Raw genomic sequence first — 16680 nt, forward strand, 5'->3', positions numbered from 1 at the left:
TCCTTGCTCCTCCCCCGCTGAATATTCTGTATCCTTGCTCCTCCCCCGCTGAATACCTGGTATCACCGCTCCACCCCCACTGAATACTCTGTATCCTTACTCCTCCCCCACTGAGCACCTGGTATCACCACTCCTCCCCCACTAAACACCTGGTATCACCACTCCTCCCCCTCTGAACACAGGTGTCACAGCTTCTTCTACTGAATACCCAATGCCTCTGCCCAGGAGTTATACAAGTGTGGCTCAAGTCACATCCCCCCCCCATCTGGGAGTGCTAGGTGTAGTACAATGGCAGACACAGAAGGAGGAGGGGGGGGGGTTGTATAAGGTGGCTTTACACTGAAGACTGTAGCCAGGGGGGGGGGGGGTGTCAAGGCCTTTTTAACCCCTTCATGACAGAAGGTAAAACAAACCTGAACCCAATATCACAGCCCTCACATGTTATAAATCACTTTGACCACTTTCTGTATCTGCATGAAGTACACCGTGTTCTGTTCAGGACACATCCAACCTTCGTAGGGTAGTCATTGATAATGGGGACCGCATGGCCCAAAATATTCACCTTGAGACCTGAAATTATTTTTTCTCTATTGTCCATTGACAGACACAGCTCCATATCTTCTTAGACCAGTGGGTTATGCTCCTCCAATCAGGAGTACCATTGACAGACGCAGCTCCATATCTTCTTAGACCAGTGGGTTATGCTCCTCCAATCAGGAGTACCATTGACAGACGCAGCTCCATATCTTCTTAGACCAGTGGGTTATGCTCCTCCAATCAGGAGTACCATTGACAGACACAGCTCCATATCTTCTTAGACCAGTGGGTTATGCTCCTCCAATCAGGAGTACCATTGACAGACGCAGCTCCATATCTTCTTAGACCAGTGGGTTATGCTCCTCCAATCAGGAGTACCATTGACAGATGCAGCTCCATATCTTCTTGACCAGTGGGTTATGCTCCTCCCATCAGGAATAGGACACTAGGCAGGAAAAAGCTTCACCACACCTATGGGGCCGTCTCTGCAGGCATAACCCCACACACTCTGCTACAGCTTCCAGTTTGTTTCTGCCTAGTTTAGGAATAGAACCTAGTTCCCTCCTGGCACTTCAGTCTTAGCTATATAAAAGGGAAAATTTTGTTATTTGTAATTTTAATTTACTAGTTAGAGTTCCTAGAGAACTACAAGCAACAGCCGGCTGTGGATTTGGACTGGATAATCTAGATCCTTAGTCTCCCAGCCTGGCCAGCGAGCAGGTTATAGTCCAGCACTAGGCCTCACCCCAACAGAGCCCCGATGGATGGGGACAAGCCTGCATCCTGAGTCACAATGTACCCCTGGCTGACAGCACCCCCACCCCGGGTGGGAGGTGGTCTGTTCAGAGTAGCACCCAACTGGTTCCGTGGTATGGTGAGTAATGCTGTTCCCTGAATCCTCTGGTGGATGTGGTCAGACCCTCGAGAGATCCCTCAGTTCCCCTGGCCCCTTGGGCAGACCAGCATCCCCCCAGTTTTTCCCCTCCATTCCCCTAGTAGGTTCCTACGTTGAGGGGCGGTAATATAGCCACTGCTGTGTTTCTGCAGGTTGGTTGGGGGGGGGGGGAAGATTGTTGACTGTCCTGGTGGGTGGGGTCTTTTGTTAACCTCTTACCGCATATCGATATATACACGTCGGCAGACTTTGCGGGCGGTATACCGGGGTGATGCCTCTAGCTAGCTAGCGGCATCATCCCAGTACCGTGGTTAACAGCCAACGGTCAGCTTTCGGTCGGTAACGACCGATGCAGCTCGGGAGCCGCTCGATCGTTACCCAGGTGAGCGGGAGGGGACATCTCCCCCGCCGCCTTCCGTGACTTTGCTCGGGGCTCCCGTACCACCGGGAGCCCCGAGCACCCAGCACGTCCGCCAGCTGGATATGGTCCCGATCAATGCCGGAAACGGCTTTGATCAGGTCTCGGATGACGCAACATGGAGGCGGCGTACATGACGTCACTTCCGGGTTACTGTGCTGCAAAAAGCGGCAAATTTAAAAACCGGGCTGTATGCAAAAACGCCGTTTTGCATACATGGAAGTGTAGTGGAGGGGGGGTCTAGGGTCTTTTAGACCCTCAATCCCTCCATAAAGAGTACCTGTCACTACATATTGGTGTCACAAGGGATGTTTACATTGCTTGTGACAGCAATAAAAGTGATCAGATTTTTTTTTTTTTTTTTTTTTAAAAACCTGTATTAAAGTTAAAAAAAAAAAATAGGAAAAAAAAAAAATAGGAAAAAAAAAAAAATTTAGCCACCCCCGTCACCGTTCGCTCACAAAAGAAAACGTATACGGAAGTCGAGCCGCAAATGAAATCGCTGTTCAACCCACACATGTGAGGTATCGCCGCGATCGCCAGAGCGTGGGCAATAATTAAAAAAAAAAAAAAAAAAGAGCTACACTCTAACTCTAAACTGGTAAAATTTAAAGCGTCGCCTATAGAGATCTCTATTGATCGTAGTTTGTCACCATCCCACGGGGGGGCACAATTTTAAACCGTAACAATGTTGGGTATCTATTTACTCGGCGTGACATCATCTTTCACAATATACAAAAAAAAAATGGGCTAACTTTACTGTTTAGTATTTTTTAAATGCAGTGAAATGTGATTTTTCAAAAATTTTCCCAAAAAAAAAAAATAGCGTTTTAAAAGACTGCTGCGCAAATACCATGTGACAAAAAAATATTTCAATGATCGACATTTTATTCTCCAGAGTCTTTGCTAAAAAAATATTATATATATATATATATATAAGGGATGCACCGAAATGAAATTCTTGGCCGAAGAATAATGAAATGCTTGGCCGAATACCGAACGCGGTGTTTCGCATTTTTTCCATTTATTTTACCAATTTTTTGTCCTCTCGTCTCTCTCTTGTCCTCTGTCTCTCACTCTCTCTCTCTCGTCCTCCCATGTCTCTATCCTCTCATGTCTCTCCTTACCTCCCATCTGCAGAGTCGATGTTTGCTGTATGGCTCCTGTGCCCTGTCACAGGCGGAGGCGGAGTACATTTGGTATCACTCCGCCTGTGACAGAAGCCGGCGCTAAGCGGCTATACAGGAAGCATCCGCTCTGCTTCCTGTAGTGCCTCCGGCTAGGTTTACAGTGATGCTCGGGGATGGCGGGTCGGGTGAACAAACGGCATTGTTCGGCACAAATTTATTCGGCCTTTTTACTTATTCGGCCAAACACCGAAAGTGCTTTTTTTTGCTATTTTAGGCCGAATAATTTCGGTTGCCGAACATTCGGTGCTATATATATATATATATATTATATATATATATATATATATATATATATATATATATATATATATATATATATATATATATATATATATATATATATATATATATATATATATATATATATATATATATATATATATATATATATATATATATATATATATGTTTGGGGGTTCCAAGTAGTTTTCTAGGAAAAAATACTGGTTTTAACTTGTGAACAAAAAGTGTCCGAAATAGGGCTGGGGCTTAAGGACCTTCCAATGCCACTTGTCTAGGACCCCCTTTGCTGTAGATTCATGCTCATTTTCCCATCGACAATGTATGGGCAGCAATTTTCTGTTAGTTCCCCATAGGAATGCATGGGGCGGCCATTTTCTTGTAGTCCAGATGGCTGGACAGGCCGCAGGCATGGCAAACTTAATCTAGCACTGACCCAGGCATTTTTCTCTGTTTCTACTTCCTGTGTCAGTACATTTTTACTTTGTTTCACAGAATGTTGCAGTAAGCCTCCTGTGCGGTTGGATAATGCTCACACCCCTTCTGATGTAGCAGTGCTGGTGGGTTGTGATTGGACCAGAACTGGTCATATGGGGCGAAAAATTCCATCTCTTTGTAAGTGGAGTTCTTCCCCATTTTGTACTGCCACACAAATCTGAGCTTGAAGAGAAGGAGTATGACAATATATATGGGGGGGGGGCTGGCAGATGGTGTCACCGATCCTTCGACAGTGCACTGTATGGACAGGAAAGGGTCACTTTAGTCACAGATGGCTGGGTGTGAAAATGAAAAAACAGACAACACAGAAAGCTCAGAGATTCCCAGATGGATTTTATTGAAGCAAATACATTCGAAGCCCCCTCCCCCCCCATGCCTGTATACCGAGACTAGCAAAGGGGGAGATGGGAGGCCTCAGACTGAGGTCACATGATCTTTAAGGTGGAGAAAATGGTTTTCTATGACGACAAGTGGACACCTTTCATCTCATCTTCCACAGCTACAATGCCAACCTCACACACAGGGAACACCGGGGTCAGTAACAGTTCTAGGGGGATGAAAAGTGCTAATTATGGGGGTGTAAAGTTCTCTGCACCCCAGACAGGACAATGGGAAAAGTGCTTTGGAATATGGCTCCTCCGAATTATTTGGTGACCTGGTGGATGGCGTGTGCCAAATAGCCAACGTTTCCTGAAGTGATACCGGCTACAGAGATGCGGCCATCCTTTGTCAGGTAGACAGAGAATTCTTTGATCAGACGCTCCACCTGGAGATAGAAGATAGGACAATATAAAAAAGGGAAATATAAATGCTGCTATGGATACAATGACACCATTTATCAATCTACTGTTTCTGGCAATGTGGAAGGGGTGTGTGGCACCAACAGAGGCAGTCAGTGAGTACACAATTTCCCTCTACAGTATACAAAGTATGAGCGCAGTTCAAGCAAGTATGTACAGCCAGGGTCAGAGCTGCAGTGCCCTTTGTAGACTTGGGGGGGGGGGGGGGCACTGAATGGCACTACAATTCATTAATGTATTCATGGAGCCCATGTTACTGCAACATACCTCAAGGCACGGGTCTGAATGGGCCCTGAAGTGAGCCAAGTTCATCTTCAAGATCTGCCCAGACTCCCTACAAGTTGGAGTTGCACTCCACTGGCCTGTACAGAAGTAATTGCTCTGTAAGCAAGTGCCAACACATGTTCTGATTGGCTGCTTCAAGTTGCACAGCCTTAACCACTTAAGCCCCAGAGGACTTTCCTGCTCAAAGACCAGGCCCTATTTTGCGATTCGGCGCTGCGTGACTGACAATTGCGTGGTCGTGCGATGCTGTAACCCAAATGAAATGGACGTCCTTTTTTTTCCCCCCCACAAACAGATTTTTGGTGGTATTTGATCACCTGTGCGATTTTTACTTTTTGCGCTATAAACAAAAAATAGCGACAATTTTGAACAACAATAATTTTTAAACTTTTTTTATATGAAATTCTCCCCACACCCCTCAAAAAAAAAAAAAAAAAAAACAAAATTAACATTTTAGGCCAAATTTGTTTTCTGCTACATATAGGTTTTTGGGGGGGGGGGGGGGGGGGGGGAAATCGCAATAAGCAAATTTTGATTGGTTTGCGTGAAAGTTATTTTTGTTTACTAACTAAGGGAAAGATTTAGGTCTTTTTTTTTTTTTTAACTAGTAATGGCGACGATCTGCGATTTTTTTGCAGGACTGCGACATTGCGGCGGACAGATCGGACCCTTGACTGACATTTGACACTTTTGGGGGTACCAGTGACATTACTACAGTAATCAGTGCTATACATATGCACTGTTACTGTAATAATGACACTGGCAGGGAAGGGGTTAACTTTATTAGTGATCAAGGGGTTAAGTGTGTCCCTAGGGGCTTCCAACTGTTAAAGGGGTGTGGCTAGTGATGTAACCACAGACATACGATCCTACATAGCAGGATTGTATAGTCTCTGCAGTTAGATCAGGGAGAATGACAGGCGGCTTTATTTACATTAGCCGCCTGCCTTTCTCCCTCTCCACCGGGAGATCGGAGCAGCCGGTCACTCGCGTGGACATGTCAGAGGCTCGTAGGCGACCGACGTAGCTCTACGTCGGTTTGCCTGTACGGGGCTGACTGCCGCAGTAAATAGTCGTGTGGCGGTCGGCAAGTGGTTAATACCATCAGTTAGTTTACCCATCAGTGGTGCTGTGGTAGATGGGGGGGGGGGGGGGGGGGGTGCGTTGGCCTGGAAAAATTCTCCACACATTCAGTGGAACCATCTACAGGTTTCCCTTTACCAACCGCCACATCCTCACCTACAGGTTTACTTTAGTGACAGCCATGTTCAACCTAACCAAAACTAGCGACTGTATAAGTTTTACCAATCAGAATCCAGAGGCACTGGTGGCTCACCTGCTCTGGGCGCAGACCGGTGAAGCAAAACATGCCGATCTGGTCACTGATGTGCTGCCAGCTGTGGATGGAGCCTTCCTTCTTCAGGTTGGACACCAGTTGCTCTCGCATGCTGATAATACGATTGGCCATCCCCTTTACCTCCTGCAGCCTATAGGAAGAGAAGCAATACATTTTAAAAACCAACACAGGACAGAGAGAGGGGAGGAGGGTGATGGTTCCGACGTACCACTCGCTGCGCAGCTCTGGCTGATTCAAGATCGCTGCCGCTATTCTCGCCCCATTCAGAGGAGGATTGGAGTACAGGGGACGAATCAGGATCTTCAGCTGAGACTCCACCCTTTTTGCTTCTTCAGCATCACTGCACACCACAGTGAAAGCACCAACACGTTCACCTGGAGGGGAGGTAGACTAAAAATCAGCAGAGCTTCCCTTACCCAGAGCATACAGCAGTACCAGCTCAAATATATTCTGCAGCATCCAGAACTTCTGACTCCACCCAAACATCTACTATGGAGTCAAGAAAATTATGGAGCCGGAGCCAGATTCTCAGCAAATACAAGCAGTTTGTTTTGGATTGCTCTACAACACCTGCCGTGTAGCAAATTCAAATTACTCACCGTAAAGCCCCATGTTTTTGGCATATGACTGGGACACAACCACATTGAGACCCTCCTCGATGAAATGGCGCACGGCCCAAGCGTCCCTGTCTATGTCTCCACTGGCAAAGCCCTGGTAAGCCATATCGAAGAACGGGAAAAGACGGCGGCTCTGGAAGGTGAAATAAAATAAACTCTCCTTGCTCAGAATAAAAAGGAGTCTAACCTATATTCTCATGCCACACCACACACCAATTTACCCCACGACCCCCTGCCCCAATCCAGCCTTGACACACACAACCCCCCCCCTCCCCCCAATAAAGAAGTCTCAGAGGTTGCCCGCGGTGTCCTTCAACAGACAGGAAGCAGAACAGGAGGGGGGGGGGGGGGGGCGGGATGTGGAGAAAGTCTTCCCACACTACAAAACTTCAGGTTAAGTTTAAGGATTACCAATTTATAGTTCGTTTTTCCTACCTATAAACATAAGGATCTACACAATGCTAATACTGATCGGGGGAAAAAATACCTTGACAATGGCAGCAAGCTCCTTCCACTGCTCTTTGTGGGGGTCCACTCCGGTGGGGTTGTGGGCACAGGCGTGGAACAGGATGATGCTCTGTTCTGGGAGTTTCTGTCAAAGAGAAAACAAGATTTGTAAGGAATGCGAAAAAAACTAAAGTCTCTTCAAATCATGGGAAAAACACTACAGAGTGTGAAATGGGGTGGCGGGGGAAATGAGGGGGTGAGGGAGCACATGAGCGCAGATGTGCAGGATGGGATTCCACTTACCGAGATATCATCCAGAGCACCAGCAAAGTCAAACCCACAGGTCTTGGGATCATAATAGCAATAACCTTTGACCTCCAGCCCAGCATCCCGGAAGATGGGAGTGTGGTTACCCCAGGACGGTTTGGGCAGATACACATCACGGCTGAACTTGTAGAATCTTTGCTGTGAAAGTAAATCTAGATTTTAGTTGGACTGGACTGAAAAGTGCTGTCATGACAGTACAGATCCCAGATCAATGTACAAGTATCGGAAAAAAAACCAACGATTATTTTAAAAAAAATTTAATCCATTTTGGCCAGTCATTGTCCCATCTAGGTTCCACTTCCATGAAGCTGGTCCCATCATCCATGGGGGTCTCCTCATATTGACAGTCACATCAGGGATTCCCCTTGTTTTCTTTAAGTTGATGAGTAAGGCACATTACACCAGAAAGCCTTCACTCCCATCTCATGACACATCAGAACTGTGTGCCCTCTAAGCTCTGGTAGCGATGCATGCAACACTACCAGAGCTGCAAATATGGATTTGTCACTTTACTCTGCCTGCGCTTAATTAAATGGCAGAGGATTCATTCCCCACTCAAGAGTCATTCCGTGACGAATACCAAAAGCACCTTGTCTGACCCCCCCAAAGTCATGGTCATCTCACTCACCAGGAAGTTGGCTCCGATTCGCAGAGATCCAGTCCCAGAGATGGTCTGCACTGTGATGAACTGGAGAGATACAGAAGAGAACAGCAAGTCACTTCCAGAGAGACACACTAATCAAGACGGTCAGAGCCAATAACTGTGTGCTTAGGCTACTATGGAAGCTCTGGAGCCCCAATCTTTGGACTGGCCTTCTCTTGTAGGTGCTTTTTTTTTTCCCCTTTTGAATAATAAAGTTTCCTTTAGACCCATTGAAGGGGAATTGATGTCTGGTTTGATCTGTGCTGTTAGGAAGGTTATGGAGGCTCACAGGATGATTTTTCCTGCTTATTAATATAGAAGTGTGGTGGTGTGAAGAAACAGTATAGGTGTGACCAGAAGCTCTAAACATAGGACAACTGACTATAAACATAGGACAACTGACTATATGAAGGAACGGTCAGATGATATCTGTGTTCAGCTCACAAAAAAAAAAAAAAAAACACTTTACTGGGGGTTTTCTGCACCATGTCCGCCACATGTTTGACCGGCCAACCATAGTCAGGCTCCCCCTTCCCTTCCCCCAGCTATGTATAGGTGTAAACTGGCCACCATTTTTCTAGACCCCCATCCCAGTAAGACAGATGCCCTCATGCAGATTAGCGGAGTTAAGGGGGCAATAACCCTTGTGGCATCAAGCTACAGGCTCATCTAGAACTCAGGAATTTTTAACAGTGCAATAAGTACTGTTAGGACGAGCTCAGAAATAGCTAACCCCCCCCCCCAATATTCATTTCTGTACAAGTGTCCTTTAAACAGCAATGTCTGTAATGGCCTCTGCCAGGGAAGAGGGATCAGTGACAGTTACCATAGATGATAAAGGCCCACTGTCCATATCCTTTAATAGACTACAATCAGCACTGTCCCAGCATATGGGAACAGATACATTTTTTTTTTTTTCGATGCAAGACTTACCCGGCCAGTCTGAACCACCTCAGAGTTGTCACCAAGTGCCAGCTGAGCCGATGCCCGGGCAAAGTCAGCCAGTCCTCCAATGGGCAGGTACTCTTTGTCCAGATGTTTGGCTGCCAGCTGAGCCTCCGCCTGAGAGATAGAAATCAGAGCAACATTAGTGATGGCTATAGAGAGGAGAACTGCTATGGACAACCTCAGAGCTGGCAGAGAATTGGGCTTGCCAGAGACGACCAGTGCCCAAATTATAGCTTTGGGCCTACAGGTGACAACCAATGCCCAAATTATACTATAGGTCTTATAAGGCCTACAGGAGACTACCAGTACCCAAGTTAAACCATAAGACGTTGGAGTGTACCAGTACCAAAATTTTACCAGTGTGTGTACTAGTACCCAAACTATACCATTTTGCCTACCTGAGATTACCAGTACCCAAAATGTTACTGCTGAGCGCCCGCTATAACATGACTATCACATGGACAACCACAGAACTGGCACAGATTTGAGCTTACCAGAAGGTACTACTTCCCTATACTATACCAATGGGCCTACCAGTGCAAAAATGATACTACTGAGCACCCGCCACAACAGCGGACTACCAAACATTCATCTATGTAAACCAGGATTTTTTCTTCCTGTGTCCCTGTTGGGCAACTCTCCCCTACTTCCTGTCTAGGGAAATTATCACCAACAAAACCAACATGAGGAAATCTCTCTAGTGAAGCCCCAGATGGTAAAAACCTGAGGGGTTTCTAGTCTTCCACCACTCTAATCAAATCTTTGGCTGGCTAGACATTGGAGTCTCTACACAAGTGCAGCAGGTGATCACTTCCCCCCCCCCCCCCCCCATACCTTATGTGTTCTATAAACCGTACTACTGTTCTATCCATTACCCAAACCACCGGTCCACAGGAAACAACCAGACACAGAAAACCTAATGTCATGTTATTTCCTAACACTCTGTGGTCCTAATCGTTCAACATACAAACTGATTGCCAACATAACTAAAAACATCCCATCACAGGCTTGTCATTACGAGCAACAGGCATTTGGAACATCGTTAGCCTCTGTTGTACCATACATCATTTTGCGCAGCATTATGCTCCACTATACCTACCTCTCAGCACTAGCCTATACCACATACAGTCCTACTCAGCACTATGCTGCAAGCTACACCATACCCTACCTCATCCCTTTTAACACCCCACTGTTAACATACACCATCCCTGTAAGCACTATGCCATACCATACACCAGGGATCTCCAAACTTTCTAAACAAAGGGCAAGTTTACTGTCCTTCAGACCTTAGGGGGGCTGAAGTACAAAAATGTCTCCGCACCAGTTGGAAGTAAATGCTCCACCATTGATGTCATGGGGTGGAACGGTGTCCCCACCATTGATGTCATGGGGTGGAACGGTGTCCCCACCATTGATGTCATGGGGTGGAACGGTGTCCCCACCATTGATGTCATGGGGTGGAACGGTGTCCCCACCATTGATGTCATGGGGTGGAACGGTGTCCCCACCATTGAGGTCATGGGGTGGAACGGTGTCCCCACCATTGAGGTCATGGGGAGGAACGGTGTCCCCACCATTGAGGTCATGGGGAGGAACGGTGTCCCCACCATTGAGGTCATGGGGAGGAACGGTGTCCCCACCATTGAGGTCATGGGGAGGAACGGTGTCCCCACCATTGGGCCCTGTTGCTGGTGTCACTGGGAGGAACTATGCATCTTCGTTGGTGTCTGAAGGAAGAACTGCCCCAAGGGCCAAATACAAGCAAGCAAAGGGCCACATCCGACCCCCAGGCTGCAGATTGGAGACCACTGCCATACACCATTTCTCCTAGCACACTACGCTGAACCACACACTGTCCCTCAGCCCCATGCTATACCATACACTGTCCTCTCAGTGCTGTGCTATACTGGCACCTACAGCACACCTTAGACTGGACTTGGGCATGTTCTAGCTCTTTGTATGAAGCTGGATTCTTGCCATGCTCTGTATTTGTTCTGCAACTTAGATTCAGAGATCAGACAAACAGATTTCCTGGCACACACACGCCAGGTACAGAGTGCAGCACAGCGATCAATGCCCACACTTATCAGCCATGTCTGCCCCACAGAAGGATTGGAGCTCAAACGTCCCTCTAGGGTTACTCAGGGACAGTGGGCCCACAGGTGATTAGGCCATGCATTCGTCACATGCCAGAGGAGTGATTGGTGGCAGCTGACTTTGACAGGAGGGAGGAGAGAACATGGGCTCTGGAAGAATTCCAGCAATGTCTGCAGATGGTGCAGAGTCTCACACAGAGGTCACAAGTGGATAAATGTTGTAACCCTCAGCAACCAGAGCTTGCTATTCAAGGGTAAGTGTATTGCTTGGATGGGGTCACTATGGATTACTTCCACCTTCAACATCATTCCCCTGTAGGACTTAAAGACTGTTCAATTCACAGAAATCAGTGCAACTGTAGACAGACAAGGTTGTGCCTAGTTCCCTGACACAAGTTCAAGATAATTAAAGAATGGAGGATGGTGTATGATATCACTACAAGACAACATGACTCCAATTTTCCAGACATACAAGTCCTGGCATGACCACAGATTTTTGTGAATATCCAACAAACCAAATTTAATGCGTCATGTGATAGTCTCTACCCAGAGAGGAGGGTGGAGGAGAGCGATGATCAGGTGTGCAAAAGAGCAGTTATGGAACACCGGACAAATGTGGTTCTAGTTCTGGATGGAGCAAGAAAGGCAAAATCCTCCCACAGGTTTTACTGCCGCCTGTCCTATTACGTAGATTACCCATATTTTTTGTCTGGAGTTCCCCTTTATCTCCGCTTACCCCAACCTTAACCAGGAAAATACAAGGAGCAATTCTGGGTGAGCCGACAATGCCAAGTTCCCAATTTGCCCGTGAATGGGCCACATACACACGGCAGACAAATCTGGTCCTGCAGTGTGAGCAGCACAGTCAGCAGTATTATAGGATTATAGCATTCCAGACGTTCTCCTTGAAATAGCCGATCTCCCACAGATTAGACCCCACCACTGGTCATACCCAGCCCCATGCAGATTGGATTCCACCACTGCTGGTAGCACCTGGCAGTAGGTACCCAGCTCCCTGCAGATTAGAACCCTGAACTGCCAATTATATACCCCACTTCCCTCAGACTAGACCCCTCGCTGCTGGCAATACCCAACTCTGCTGGTATCACTCGGCTCCCAGGAATAGATAAAGCCCCTTGGAAGAAACAAAGCCCCTCCTTTGCCAGTAATAGATGAGCCCCCAGTGCCTGCCTTTTCCTCACAGTAATACCTGGTACAGTCTATGCTCCGCCCCCTGAATAGCCAATACAGCCCATTGACTGCCATTGCCTTCCTCACCTTCCGTACGCTACTCAGGACGAAGGGCTTGCCATTGTCATCTCGGTACGCCCCGACTCCCAGATTCATCTTCTTTGGGTTGGTGTCCCTCTTGAAAGCTTCGGTCACTCCCAGGATGGGATCGGGGGGGCCCATCTCCACATGAGACCACCATGAGCTGCCAGAAAAACATTACAGATAATGGTCTTCATCATAGGCCTTCCAGCACCATTCTATAATTTCTGCAGTTTAAATGCCCCAATTATGGTACCAGACCGCAACCCCCTCCCCGAGAACACAGGGCAGCAGATCAATAAATTCAATATCAGATGACATTGGGGGAAATGACCGGTTGTATTTTCCCCACACAACACCCCACAGGGTAAAGACACATTTGACATACAAGAGGTCAATGCAGATGGCGGCTGAAAGCAAACGTAATACAGACTCATTTACTGACTGTGCAGTAACCCACGGCAACCAGATTAAACTGCCGGCACAGATTACAGAGTAATGTCAGTACAATACAGGATTACCCCAGGAAGAACTGACCAGGCACACTTGGTGTGGATGTGCCAGGGGAAAGGTCAGGGACAAACAAGGTGGTCTATAAACAGCAACTGTTAACTGAGCCCAAAATACCCCATAGAGGGGAGGGGGGGGGGGTTCAGACATCCCAGGAAACACTGTAGGAAATAATGTGGGGGGGGGGGGGGATTGGCAACACCAGAAAACAACTTCCCCTCATAATGGCTCAGGTGAGCCGGGGGGTTGAGCAGTGGGGACCAGGGGGGGTGAGGGAGAGGGCAGCAGTGGGGACCTGAGGGGGGGGGGTTGAGGGAGACGGCAGCAGTGGGGACCTGAGGGGGGGTGGGGGGTTGAGGGAGAGCGCAGCAGAGGGGACCGGAGGGGGGGTTGAGGGAGAGCGCAGCAGAGGGGACCGGAGGGGGGGTTGAGGGAGAGCGCAGCAGAGGGGACCGGAGGGGGGGGTTGAGGGAGAGCGCAGCAGTGGGGACCGGAGGGGGGGGGTTGAGGGAGAGCGCAGCAGAGGGGACCGGAGGGGGGGGGTTGAGGGAGAGCGCAGCAGAGGGGACCGGGGAGGGGGGGGGGTTGAGGGAGAGCGCAGCAGAGGGGACCGGAGGGGGGGGGGGTTGAGGGAGAGCGCAGCAGAGGGGACCGGAGGGGGGGGGGTTGAGGGAGAGCGCAGCAGTGGGGACCGGGAGGGGGGGGGGTTGAGGAGGGAGAGCGCAGCAGTGGGGACCGGGAGGGAGGGGGGGGAGCGCAGCAGTGGGGACCGGGAGGGGGGGTTGAGGAGGGAGAGCGCAGCAGTGGGGACCGGGAGGGAGGGGGGGGTTGAGGAGGGAGAGCGCAGCAGTGGGGACCGGGAGGGAGGGGGGGTTGAGGAGGGAGAGCGCAGCAGTGGGGACCGGGAGGGGGGGGGGGTTGAGGAGGGAGAGTGCAGCAGTGGGGACCGGGAGGGGGGGGGGTTGAGGAGGGAGAGTGCAGCAGTGGGGACCGGGAGGGGGGGGGGGGTTGTTGAGGGAGAGCGCAGCAGTGGGGACCGGGAGGAGGGGGGGGTTAAGGGAGAGTGCAGCAGTGGGGACCGGGAGGGGGGGGGTTGAGGGTGTAGTGGTGTCCAGGGTAGAGGGGGGGGCGGGGGAGGGAGGGCGCAACGGAGTCTGGGGGAGGGACCAGTGAGTAGAGTTCCGGCAAACAGCACAGAAACGCATTTCCTTATTGGATTTCTGGACGGATCAATTGAATAATAAAACAGATAAAACACTTCTGATTGGATAATCAACAGACTACAGGAAGGAAATGAGGATTGAAGTTACACAGGGCGGCCATGCTTGTGAAGTCCATGTAGGGTGATGGCACACAATGAGTTTGATTTACTAAACCTGGAGTGCAAAATCAGGTGCAGCTCTGCACAGAAACCAATCTTCTAACTTCATCTTGTTCAATTAAGCTTTGGCAAAAAAAAAAAAAAAAAAAACCTGGAAGCCTATTGGTTTCTATGCAGAGCTGCACCTGATTTTGCACACTCCAGTTTTAGTAAATCTCCCGTGTGTCAGTTTAGTGATTCCTGGACAGGCGAAGTGTTACATTATAACTTAATATGGAGATCAGATTAGATACATTTTAAATGTGAGTTACATGACAGGTGGTGTGAGGAGAAGGAGGGGGGAGGGGCATGGTATCAGATCTGAGATGTAAAGAGAATGTCCTCAAAGTACATGAAGTACCCATTATACACGCTGTACACAGGAAGCACACAGTGACATACGGTGAGCTGAGCAGTAATTACACACAGATCACATATTGGGCCCAGGCCATGAATCCGGATCATCCAGAAAGTCCAGTCCACCCCTTCCCAATCCCTTATTGGAGTCCAGGCCGGGATTCTGCTATCACAGGACCTTCCACAGAGCAAGGATTTAACCCTTCAGAGTGGTGTAGCAGTGATCTCATGTAATCCCCCCCCCCACTACCCAAGGGGTCCCCTACACAGTGCTGGTGGTGCTCTGTACAAGGCCAGAGTATGGGGGGGGGTCACCCCTCCACTCCCCCCCCCCCTCCAAGAGACCAACACACGCGTCACATTTCACCCAACGACGCCTCTGATCACCCCACACTGAGCACAGACCCCCCCCGACCTTCAATCGTCCTTGTGCCCCAGGCAGACTACAGGTGACCCTGACCTCATCACTGCCGGCACATGGTGGGGATAATGTGACCCCAGCCCACGTGCCAGACTACAGGGAACTACAACTCCCTGCCTTCCCTGCTCACCAGTAGGAAGCTGGGGGGGGGGGGGAGCTGCAGGAGGGAACTACAACTCCCAGCCTCCCCCCCCCCCTCACCAGAGGGAAGCTGCAGGAGGGAACTACAACTCCCAGCCTCCCCCCCCCTCACCAGAGGGAAGCTGCAGGAGGGAACTACAACTCCCAGCCTCCACCCCCCTCACCAGAGGGAACTACAACTCCCAGCCTTCCCCCCCTCACCAGAGGGAAGCTGCAGGAGGGAACTACAACTCCGAGCCTCCCCCCCCCCCTCACCAGAGGGAAGCTGCAGGAGGGAACTACAACTCCCAGCCTCCACCCCCCCCCTCACCAGAGGGAAGCTGCAGGAGGGAACTACAACTCCCAGCCTCCCCCCCCTCACCAGAGGGAACTACAACTCCCAGCCTCCCCCCCTCACCAGAGGGAAGCTGCAGGAGGAACTACAACTCCGAGCCTCCCCCCCCCCTCACCAGAGGGAACTACAACTCCCAGCCTCCCCCCCCCCCTCACCAGAGGGAAGCTGCAGGAGGGAACTACAACTCCCAGCCTTCCCCCCCCTCCCTCACCAGAGGAAAGCTGCAGGAGGGAACTACAACTCCCAGCCTTCCCCCCCTCCCTCACCAGAGGGAAGCTGCAGGAGAGAACTACAACTCCCAGCCTTCCCCCCCTCCCTCACCAGAGGGAAGCTGCAGGAGGGAACTACAACTCCCAGCCTCCCCCCCCCTCACCAGAGGGAACTACAACTCCCAGCCTTCCCCCCCCCCCCCCTCACCAGAGGGAAGCTGCAGGAGAGAACTACAACTCCCAGCCTTCCTTGCTCACCAGAGGGAACTACAGCTCCCAGCCTTCCCTGCACCGCTCACTGGAGAGCAACTGCTACATTTGCTCCTTCACACACAGACATGGGCCCCATAATACACATTAGCAGTCAGACATCCCCGCCCCCGTACCTGGCTCTGGCCCCGAGGGCCCCCATGCTGGGCCGAAAACGGAGAGATGTCAGCAGAGCCATGACTGAGAAGAGAGAACGCCGAGACCGCCGGGAGATACAGGGTCACCTGGCCCCGCCCACCGACACACACACCCCCCCGGCCCGATCCCGCCCCTTTCCAAACCAGCGCCCTCCACCGACCCGGAGGAGTCACTAAACTAACAAGAGGACCTGTGTAATAATTATCATTCTAATAATCATTATTATATTACTTTACCCCTAATATTAATTATTATAGGGTCTATAATATCCTCATCCTCATTATTAATGTATTATTATCAATGCATCACCAAGAGGACAGATATCATCATCATTATCACCATCATCCCCCTTCCTCCTTATCCTCCTCTT

The 16680-nt window shown here is 49.7% G+C and overlaps 1 protein-coding gene across 1 annotated transcript; it reads right to left on the bottom strand.

Annotated features, from left to right (window-relative positions):
• Nucleotides 1–4090: 4090 nt before the first annotated feature.
• GOT2 (glutamic-oxaloacetic transaminase 2) lies at nucleotides 4091–16427 on the bottom strand. The gene is made up of 10 exons (XM_082269663.1): nucleotides 16289–16427; nucleotides 12577–12733; nucleotides 9188–9316; nucleotides 8240–8299; nucleotides 7588–7749; nucleotides 7325–7429; nucleotides 6820–6970; nucleotides 6429–6594; nucleotides 6200–6350; nucleotides 4091–4544 (listed from the first exon to the last, which is right to left on the bottom strand). Exons 1-10 carry the CDS (start codon nucleotides 16348–16350, stop codon nucleotides 4422–4424), a joined length of 1266 nt encoding a protein of 421 aa, XP_082125789.1. The 5' UTR covers nucleotides 16351–16427; the 3' UTR covers nucleotides 4091–4421.
• Between the last annotated feature and the right edge of the window lie 253 nt (nucleotides 16428–16680).

The sequence above is a fragment of the Pelophylax lessonae genome, assembly GCF_965119305.1.
Source record: "Pelophylax lessonae genome assembly, chromosome: 10".
Taxonomy (NCBI): Eukaryota; Metazoa; Chordata; class Amphibia; order Anura; family Ranidae; genus Pelophylax; species Pelophylax lessonae.

Coding starts and splice junctions, on each gene's coding strand:
- GOT2 (XM_082269663.1), bottom strand. CDS start 16,350: ATGGCTCTGCTGACATCTCTCCGTTTTCGGCCCAGCATGGGGGCCCTC. Junction 9,317..12,576: donor TCCTGAGTAGCGTACGGAAG/GTGAGGAAGGCA, acceptor TCTATCTCTCAG/GCGGAGGCTCAGCTGGCAGC. Junction 4,545..6,199: donor CCGGTCTGCGCCCAGAGCAG/GTGAGCCACCAG, acceptor TTCTATCTCCAG/GTGGAGCGTCTGATCAAAGA.